The following is a 10,206-nucleotide window of genomic DNA, read 5'->3' on the forward strand; positions in this document are numbered from 1 at the left end:
CTGTGATTGGCTAATCTCTTTTTTACTCCGCCCAATCTCACGTCTTTGCGTGCCTCTGATTGGACAAAAAGGTACATGGACTCAGCCCTGACGTGATTGGTTTCTCGCATGCGCACTATGATGACAACCAGGTCTGGCAATCACGTCTTTCCAATTCTCGATATCTGATTTCTTCCTTGCTCTAGCGAACCTGCCTCCTTTTCGTTCTTATATCCAATCGGATGTGTCTGATAGTGAGTGGCAGTAGCTGAGACCAATGAGAATGGAGGTCTCCCATCAGACTTCGCCCTCCTTATGATTGGCGTCATGGTTGCCCAATACGAAGCGGTGGTGCCTGCGCCGTTGTCCCCCGGCGGCAGGCCGGTCGGTGTAGGTGAAGATGGCGGTCCTGGCCCCGCTCTTGGCGCTGTTCTACTCGGTGCCCGGGCTCTGCCGCTGGCTGGCGCGGCCCTACTACCCGCTCTCGGCGCTGCTCTCCGCTGCCTTCCTGCTGGTGCGCAAGCTGCCGCCGCTGTGCCAGGGGCTGCCCACGCAGCGCGAGGACGGGAACCCCTGCGACTTCGACTGGGTGAGTCCCGACCCCCCCTCGGGGACCCCGCCCCGCGACTTCGACTGGGTGAGTCCCGACCCCCCCTCGGGGACCCCCCCCCGCGACTTCGACTGGGTGAGTCCCGACCCCCCCTCGGGGACCCCTCCCCGCGACTTCGACTGGGTGAGTCCCGACCCCCCCTCGGGGACCCCTCCCCGCGACTTCGACTGGGTGAGTCCCGACCCCCCCTCGGGGACCCCCCCCCCCGCGACTTCGACTGGGTGAGTCCCGACCCCCCCTCGGGGACCCCCCCCCCCGCGACTTCGACTGGGTGAGTCCCGACCCCCCCTCGGGGACCCCCCCCCCCGCGACTTCGACTGGGTGAGTCCCGACCCCCCCTCGGGGATCCCCCCCCGCGACTTCGACTGGGTGAGTCCAGACCCCCCCTCGGGGACCCCCCCCCGCGACTTCGACTGGGTGAGTCCATACCCCCCCTCGGGGACCCCCCCCCCGCGACTTCGACTGGGTGAGTCCAGACCCCCCCTCGGGGACCCCCCCCCCGCGACTTCGACTGGGTGTGTCCAGACCCCCCCCTCGGGGACCCCCCCCCCGCGACTTCGACTGGGTGAGTCCCGACCCCCCCTCGGGGACCCCCCCCCCGCGACTTCGACTGGGTGAGTCCCGACCCCCCCCCCCGGGGACCCCTCTCCCGCGACTTCGACTGGGTGAGTCCCGACCCCCCCCCCCCGGGGACCCCTCTCCCGCGACTTCGACTGGGTGAGTCCCGACCCCCCCCCCCCGGGACCCCCCTCCCGCGACTTCGACTGGGTGAGTCCTGGGGAGACACACACCACGCCCCCACCCCGATCCCTGCACTGGATTGGTGTCCTCCCTTACTCCGGGGGAGGGAGAAGGGAACAGCTCTGCCCCAGGCGAGGGTGCTTGGTCGGGCCTGGTATCACTTGCCTTGGTGGTTCCAATGGGGTGTCAGAGCCCAGCCAGCAGATGGGTCTTAGGCCCAAGCGGTGGGGGGCACCAGCCAGAGATGGGCTATGGCTTGGGGCACTGAGAGAGTCCATCCGGGCAAGTCCTTGGACTAGTAGCTGCTGGGGAGATTTTTTTCCAGCCTTGCACCCAAATTCACCCCCTTTTCCCTAGTGATGCAGTGGTATGGCCTGGGGTCAGGGTCTCCATGCTCACGCTGTGCTGGGACAGCCTGGACTAAGGGTTTTCCACTGTACTTTCATCCTCCTCCTGCGCGTGCATCCCAGTAATGTCCTGAGATGGCCTCTGGCAGAGGTCCCCAAACTGTGGAGGAATGTGCAGGGGGGAGTGCAGCTGGGGCCTGGGCCAGCCCCAGGAGGGAGTGCCTCCCAGCTCCAGCCCCGGCCTCCTAACCCCTCTCTGTGTCCCAGCCTCCTGGAGCTGTGGCACAGACAGACCTAGGGCAGTGAGGACTGCAAGGTAAAGAGTTGTGGAACCGCTGGCATAGGGTGAGGTGCAATTTCCATTTCCTTCCTGCAGTGCTTTGTGATTCCATTACTCCTGCACTCAGCTCTCCCAGAGGCTGTTGGTACATCCCAGCTCAGCTTCTGGCTGACACGCTCCACTGTAGCCAATTCCCAGGGTGGGCTCAAGTCCTTCGTGCAAGGTTACACCACACCTGCTCCCAGTATTCCAGCGTCCCCCTGGCAGTTCCCCTTCGTGGGTGGGGCTGGGGGCAAGGGAGGAGAGTGCAGGCAATGTGGACTGGGGGCAGGGGAGGGAGACAGCGTAGACAATGGGTTGGCATTCCTATGCTCCAGCTGAGTATCGGGAAGCTCCCATAGCAGAGTCCCGTAGCTATTCACAGGCCCCAGTAGCTTTGCATGGAGATCCATGGGGTGGAGGGGAGATTCTGCCGCTCCTTGCCGCAGCTGCTCTTGGTCTTGGTGCCAGGCTGAGTCAAGGTTAGAGCCAGCCCCTCTCCGGTACTATGGCCTCTCCATGTTGCCTTGGTTCAGTCTGCTATTGCTTGTGATTGGGATCCCCCTTTTTGTGCCCTGGTGGCTCTGCCTAGCTCTCCCCGCTGTACTTTATTGGTTCGGTTGGTATCCCCTCCCTGAGCCATGTTGACTCCCCCCCCCGCCCGGCCCCCCCGGCGTTGGTGTCATGCTTACCCCACCCTTTCTTTCAGCGGGAGGTGGAGATCCTCATGTTCCTCAGCGCCATCGTGATGATGAAGAATCGCAGATCCAGTGAGTCCCCCCCACCAGAACTATTCTGCAAGCAGGAGATGAAGGGACGAGAATTCCAAGCATTAGGCTGGCATGGAGGGCTGGGCAGGCTTGATCTCCATATCAGACCCCAGCAAGGATTCTGGCTTGGGAAGCATGGAGGGAGGTCTGGAGTGGGTCTGGCTGAGGAGATCACATGGCAGGATTGGGGAGATCCTAGGGCAGTTCTGTCCCAAAGCGAGTGCGATGAAGTTATGGGGTCAGTGTATGTTGGTGTCAATCCAGGGGGCAGGTACAGGAGAGGTGGGGACAGTCTGTGTTGGACATTTCACATGCACCTCAGCTTCTTCCTAGACTGAGGCATTTGTCTGGGGCTGACCATCATCCCCATCTCTCTCCTGCAGTCACCGTGGATCAGCACCTGGGGAACATCTTCATGTTCAGTAAAGTGGCCAACGTAATCCTCTTCTTCCGGCTGGATGTGCGGATGGGGCTGCTCTACCTGACGCTCTGCATAGGTGAGATGCCACTTCGGGGACACACGGCTGGCTCTGTAGAGAATCGAGTCTGTCGCTGTTCCATGGTGCTAGGTGCTGCCTGTGCAGTGAGGGACGGTCTCTGCCCATCTAACTAGACCAGCCAGACACAATGGGAGAGAGGATTGTTACTGAGACATCAGTGTGCTTTCCCAGTTTCTGCATAATTTATACCTATCTCATCGAGCTGGATGGGACCCTGAAAGGTCATCCAGTCCAGCCCCCTGCCTTCACTAGCAGGACCAAGTGCTGATTTTTGCCCCAGATCCCTAGATGGCCCCCTCAAGACTGAATTTATAAGCCTGGGTTTAGCAGGCCAATGCTCAAACCACTGAGCTATCCCTCCCCACATCCGCATCTCCGATCCCACACGCCCTATGGTGCTGAGCATCCAGAGCCAAACAGCCTCATCTCAGATAAGGGGCACGGTCTCTGAGCCTCCTTGCATGTCAGGGGTGGGGGTTAAGTGTAGCCTTGACGCTGAATGTACCGGCTCTTTAAATGCAGCGCACTTTTAGGCTGGGAGGTCCTGGTCACTTCCCAAGGGAAGGTCTCGGGCTCCCTCTTGCTGCACTGTTTGCCTGGAAGCTGTTCGTGCTCCCCTGTCCCAGAGGGGAGTAACTGCCGAGGCCAGGGTCCCACCTCTGCAATAGGGGCCTGTGCACATGGCTGCTGCTGCTTAGACCATCTTCCTGGCTTGTCGCTCTGCCTGCTTCACCCCTCTCCTTGCATGTCGTCTTGGCTCCCCTTTCCCCAGTGCCCCAGGCACACGGACCTGGTCTCGACTTTCAGGATCCTTCACAACCTGTCCCCACCCACCTATCCTCTCACAGGCAATCATGGTGTTCTGCCCCCAGTCAGCCTGTGGTCCCAGCCTTCGTCACTTGGCTGTTCCATTTTCAAACAGGCTCCTTCATGCTTTCTCTCCTGCTGCCCCTCCTGCTTGGGAGGAGTCCCCCATCAGCATTCACAGAGCTCCCTCCTCAGGCTTCTCCTTTGCTACGAAACCCACACACAACTTGCCATAGGCTGGGTATCTGGTGTGCAGAGACCACTGCCGACCATGCTGGTCAGTTCTGACTCATTGCTCCCTGCCTCTACCCAGGCCTCGTCGTAGATCACAAGCTCTGTGGGACAGGGATTGTTCTCTGGTTCTGGGTTTGTACAGCCCCTAGCACAAGGTCCTGGGCCATGAGTGGACTGTTAGCGCACACGTTGTACAGTCCGTGTCCCTGTGCGCCTTAGAGTGAAACACAGCTGTTGTCCCTTGGCTGAGCCCTGCGTTCTGAGACGCACCACCCCTTTCTGGGTGAGTGCATTCAGCCTCTTTCCATCCTGTCCTGACTCTGGAACAGCTTGGGGAAATCCCCGGTAAAACCCCCAGGGCAGATGCGATGTGCCCAGGTCCCCTGTGGGGGATAGGGGTGAACAATACCCACTTTTTAATGGAGACTCACTTCAGCCTTCACTATGATGAGCTCCCTCTCCCTCCAGCCTTCCTCTGGGTGAGACCCAGCCCTCTGACCTGCTGGACATGGGGCCCTTTAGCCATGGGAGCCAGGCTGGCTTGGTGGGCTCAGCGCTAGGCCGGGAGCTCTGCCTACTCGCTTCCCTTTTCAGTACTTTGAGCTCTCCAAGTGAAAAGTGCTGAGTGTCGTTCCCGGCAGGCCCAGCTCTTCCCCGTGCTGTGTGGTGTCCACTCGGACAGCCGTGTTGCCACGCAAACACATTGCTTCTTATCTCGACGTACCACATGTTACACCGTTACCCATAAAACAGCCTCCCCACCCCGCGTCTCAGCCACTCTCCCTGCTTTGCCAGGGCGTGAGCTTGTGTGTTAAGCTTTGCCTCAATCGTGAGTATTGGAGCCACTGGCAGCCTTGTGCATTTCCACTGCTCCCTAGCCTCCAGCCCTTCAATGCCATCCCCTTGTTCCCCACCTGCTAACACATGCATGCCCTGTCTGGCTTAACCACCCACATTTGGAGAGCTCGAACTGTAAGGAGGTAGTGTTTCCTAGTGGATAGAGCACTGGAGCAGACCTCAGTTCTGTTCCCTGCTCCCCTGCTTGGCGGCTGGCCTGTTGTGGGGCCTTGGACAAGTCACTTCCTTGTTCTGGGCCTTGGCTTCCCCATCTGCACAATGGAGAGATTGCTACTGACTTCCAACGTAAAGTGCTTTGAGAGCCTTTGCTGCAAAGCACTATAGAAAAACTATCTAGTATTATAGAAATGTAGGGCTGGAAGGGACCTTGAGAAGTCATCAAATCCAGTCCTAGTGCTGAGGCAGGACCATGTAAACCTAGACCATCCTTGACAGGTGTTTGACCCATCTGTTCTTAAGCACCTCCAGTGATGGTGATTCCACAGCCTCCCTTGGAAGCCTGTTCCAGAGCTTACCTACCCATAGAGTTTGTTTTTTCATGATAGCTAATCTAAATCTCCCTCGCTGCAGATGAAGCCCATTGCGTCTTGTTCTACCTTCAGTGGACATGGAGAACAGTTGATCCCCATCCTCTTTATAACAGCCCTCAGTGTATTTGAAGATGGTTGTTAGGTCCCCCGCCTCCTCCAGTCATCTTTTCACAACACTAAACGTGCCCAGTTTCTCAGGTTTTCTAAACCTTTGTCAGTTTTGTTGCTCTCCTCTGGACTCTCTACAATTTGTCCTTATCGTTCTGAAAATGTGGCACCCAGAACTGGACACAGGATTCTAGGTGAGGCCTCACCAGTGCCAAGCAGAGCAGGGCACTTACCTGCTGTGTCTTACATCCGATACCCTATTCATACACCCCAGAATAAGATTAGCCTTTTTGCACTGCATCACATTTTTGGCTTGTGTTCCATTTGTGATCCACTGTAACCCTTAGATCCTTTTCAGCAGTGCTGCCTCCTAGCCAGTTTTTCCCCAGTGTGTAGTTGTGCAAATGATTTTTTTTTTCCCCCTTTCCTGTGTGTAATACTTGTCTTTATTGAATTTCACCATGTTGAATTCAGACCAATTCTCCAGTTTGCCAAGGTCATTTTGAATTCTAATCCCGTCCTCTAACATGCTTGCAGTCCCTCCTAGCTTGGTTCCTACTGCAGATTTTATACGCATACTCTCCGCTCCACTTCCAAGGCTTTAGTGAAAGTATTGAATACGGCTGTACCCAGGACTGACCCCTGCGGGACCCCACTAGGTAGGCTCTCCCCGTTTGACAGCAAACCATTGATGACCGTTCTTTGAGTGTGCGCTTTCAACCAGCTGGCCACCCACCTTATTACAATTTCATCTAGACCACATTTTCCTAGTTTGCTTAGGAGTACATCATGTGAGAGTGTCAAAACCCTGATTAAAATCCAGGTACATCACATCTATAGCTTCCCGCATCCACTAGGGCAGGAACCCAGCATGAGATGCTTTATCCATCCTTCCCGTAAGGCCACCGAGCAAGGAGCCTAGTCCTGGAAACCGAACATTTGATTTCTATGCCTGCCTGGGCTCCCTGCCCCCTCTACCAAATCTGTGTCCAAGCCTCCAAAGTGCAGCCAGTCACAGCAGGCCTGACTCCTCACCTGGGGGTGAGTCTATGTTAAGCCCAGGTTTTGGGTTGATGAGTAAATAGCTGCTGGTGTGGGGGGTTGTACAGGGTGCAGTGACTCATGCTGTGATGTGTGTGTCCTTTCAGTGTTCTTGATGACCTGCAAGCCGCCTCTGTACCTGGGCCCAGAGTATATCAAATACTTCAGCGATAAAACCATTGACGTGAGTATCGGCTGCCCCATAGCCCCCAGGGCACCATTCACACATGGGCTGCTCTGGCTTGGGAACCAACTTTAGCCTGCAGTTGCTGATCTCTGCCCTGACCTGCAGCCCAGGGAGGGGCCATTGGGCTGGCGGAGTTGGGGCTGTGGTACCTGTGGTCGCAGGTGGGGCATGACCCTTCTGCCTGTGCCACAGGAGGAACTGGAGCGGGACAAGCGGGTGACCTGGATTGTGGAGTTCTTTGCCAACTGGTCCAATGAATGCCAGTCGTTCGCGCCCATCTACGCCGACCTGTCTCTCAAGTGAGTGGTGCCCAGGCTGTAATTCGGTGAGTAGGGGAGGGGGAACCCCTGCCACCCCCTGGGCTGAGACTGCCTCGGGGGCAGGGAATGGAGCTGACCCAGCTGGGGTTTGTGGGGGAGGATTCAGCCCAGCCACTTCCTCTTGCCCCCACGCTCCCCTCCCATGCACTGGGATCTTCCTGCGCTAACTGCCTCTCCCCCCTCCCCCACCCAGGTACAACTGCACAGGGCTCAACTTCGGCAAGGTGGACGTGGGCCGCTACCCTGATGTCAGCACCAGGTGAGCAGGTCCAGGCTGCCATGAGTAACTAGCTCAGTCTCATGCCTCCGCAAGGTGGGCAAAAGTGGGCTAGTTCCACTGCCCATCCCGCCCCAGCTGATTCAGCAGCAGCCCAGCCATGAGGATGCTGAGGGTCGTTGCTTCACGCCGGGCGTCTCCTCTCTGCTGGGATCCGCTGGAGGGCTATGGCTGTGTTGGGAACCAGTGGCCCTGGGTAGTCTACTCCCTGCCTAACCCTGCTTCAGAGAGGTCCTGAAGGAATGAGCTCTGCGTCCCTCCTTGCTGGCTCCAAGCCGTGGGGATGTTGCTGACCCCCATGCGCAGCCACCGAGACCGTCCTGTTAGTTTGGATTGAGGTGGGGGTTATTGCCCGGGAAGCATTGTGTCCCCCTTTCCTGGGGGGCCAGGAGGTGGATGTGTCTAGGGGCAAGGAAAGAGCAATGCAGAGCCTGAAGAGTGAGTGGGGAGAGGGGTTGGGATCACTTGGTGCTCCAAGGGGTCACTCTGTCCGTCCATCCCCACAGGTACAAAGTGAGCACCTCACCCCTCACCAAGCAGCTGCCCACCCTGATCCTCTTCCAGGGCGGGAAGGAGGTGATGCGCCGGCCGCAGATTGACAAGAAGGGCCGGGCTGTCTCCTGGACCTTTTCTGAGGTGGGGTGCATGGGGGCACCCTATAGGGTGAGGGGCATGTGTAATCCACGGCCCTTCCTGGGCTGCTGTAGGAGCTGTGTAGCTTCAGCTCTGCCTGTTCAATCGGGCTCTTCCCTGAGCATTGGGGCATTGGCTCCGTTGCCCCAGCCGTGGGCTGGGTAGGGCCATCCTCTGCTGGGTCCTTCCCCTGCTGAGCTCCACAGGATAGAATTCTCCTCTTGGTGGCTGGGAAGCTCCCCTGCTCATTATCAGGATCCTGCTGCCCCCTCACCCCCTGCCGGAGCTCCCTGTTCCCTACTGTGACATGACTCTGGGCAATCTGTACCCAGCCTGCAGTGCATTGAGGGATCCCCTCACCCCTAGCCTGCCAGCAGCTGGCCAGACCTATGGTGCTGCCCCCTTCCTCCTGTGCTGCCTGCAGCAGACTCTGGCAGTGGGCTCGCAGGAGGCGGTGGCAGGGCATGCGCTGAGGTCTGTTTCTGTGCCACAGGAGAACGTGATCCGGGAGTTCAGCCTGAATGAGCTGTACCAGAAGGCCAAGAAACTGTCGAAGCAGCGAGACGAGGGGCCCAAGGAGCCACCGGAGCAGCACGATCCCCTGGCAGCCAGCACGGAGCTCCCCAACGGCGAGAGCAAGAAGGAGAAATAGACCTGCCTTGCTCCCTGTTGTAGCCACCCCCGCCCTCTCCTGGCAGCTGTTCCATGGTGCCCAGCACAACCTGTCTCAAAGACAGTGCCGTGGTGATGAGGGGAGCTGCATGAGGGAGTCACCACCCACCCCCTGGGGCTTAGCCATGCCCCAGCTCTCCAGGGGGCTGCTCATGTCTCTGTGGCATCTTCTTATTTTGTTCCTCTCTGGCATCACTTCAAGAACTGCTGATTGGCTGCAAGGGGGGGCAGTGATTGGTCCAGCAGGGGCTGGGGGTACAATTCCCTTAGGACTCTGGAGCAGCTGAGTTTGAGGGTGCCCCCTCCCCAGTTGAATGGAACCAGTGGGGGTGTGGGTGAGGAGTGTTGACTTGACCTGAGCCAGCTTGGGGTGGGGGTGTATTGCTGATGGGCCCAACCACTTCTTCCTGGAAGATATTCTCTCCTCCCTGCTTTTCTGTGTGGGGTAAGTAGGTGTACGGGACTTCTCCCAGCCATGTGGTGCATGGGTGGGGTGTAGGTCAGGTCCCCGTTCTCCCCCAGGGCTCGCTTGGCAGGGCTGTTGGCTAACCCAGTGGCTGGGGGGGAGGAGCTGGAGAGTATGTGCCACTCTGGGGGTGGCAGAGTTGCATGAGCATATAACTCTCATCCCAGCCTGGGAACTGGACTCTGTTGCTCTGGGGGTGGCAGAGCAGCCTGAGCATATAACTCTCATCCCAGCCTGGGGCTGGTGGGAACTGGACTCTGCTGCTCTGGAGGACTCTTGGCCAGTACCTGACTTCTGCTCTTCCCCCCTGAGCAGCCCGACCCCTACTAGTTTCCTTTCCCTTCCTTCTAGCTGGTCTTGGTTTAACTCTTCAAGTGCCAGAAGTCAGCTTGTGGGGCAAGGAGGGCAGGTGCCAAGCTGAGCATAGCACCTGAACTTGCGAGCTGGAGGGGGGAATTGACTGGATGGCCCTAGAAGGGCTCGCCATTTCTGTGCCTGCAGCTGCCTGGGGCACCACCCTTCCTGAATCAGAGCAAGGGGCTTTTCATCCCAGCCACGAAGAGGAGAGGAATTTGTGGTGGCTGAGCAGCTGTGGCTCCTAGGACAAACACTCCATGCTTCTGTTAATCATCTTCCTGTGCCAGTGTCTGTAATAAACCAAGCTAAGAATGAACCCTCCCTTCCCATCTCACTGGGTCCTGGCTCCTGGGAAAGGGTGGATATTCACTCAGCCATTGCTGGTCTCAGCAGGCCAGCTGTGGCTCCAGGGAGCTGCCTCCAGCTGCAGGTGAGCTGTGGTGGTCGCTG

General features: G+C 58.2%; 1 protein-coding gene across 2 annotated transcripts; it reads left to right on the plus strand.

The window, feature by feature from the left end:
• The first annotated feature begins 359 nt into the window (after positions 1 to 359).
• On the plus strand, positions 360 to 10,020 carry TMX2 (thioredoxin related transmembrane protein 2). 2 transcript variants are annotated; one of them, XM_030561885.1, is made up of 8 exons: positions 360 to 568; positions 2,706 to 2,766; positions 3,150 to 3,263; positions 6,952 to 7,028; positions 7,224 to 7,330; positions 7,545 to 7,610; positions 8,135 to 8,264; positions 8,755 to 10,020. In XM_030561885.1, the coding sequence occupies exons 1-8, from the start codon at positions 380 to 382 to the stop codon at positions 8,911 to 8,913; spliced, it is 903 nt and encodes a 300-aa protein (XP_030417745.1). In that variant the 5' UTR covers positions 360 to 379; the 3' UTR covers positions 8,914 to 10,020. The 2 variants fall into 2 exon arrangements, with proteins under 2 accessions (XP_030417745.1, XP_030417746.1); XM_030561886.1 differs by lacking the exon at positions 8,755 to 10,020 and having other exon boundaries at positions 7,545 to 7,599; positions 8,135 to 8,227.
• Positions 10,021 to 10,206: the final 186 nt, after the last annotated feature.

This window comes from Gopherus evgoodei, chromosome 4 (genome assembly GCF_007399415.2).
Source record: "Gopherus evgoodei ecotype Sinaloan lineage chromosome 4, rGopEvg1_v1.p, whole genome shotgun sequence".
In the NCBI taxonomy this organism is placed as follows: Eukaryota; Metazoa; Chordata; order Testudines; family Testudinidae; genus Gopherus; species Gopherus evgoodei.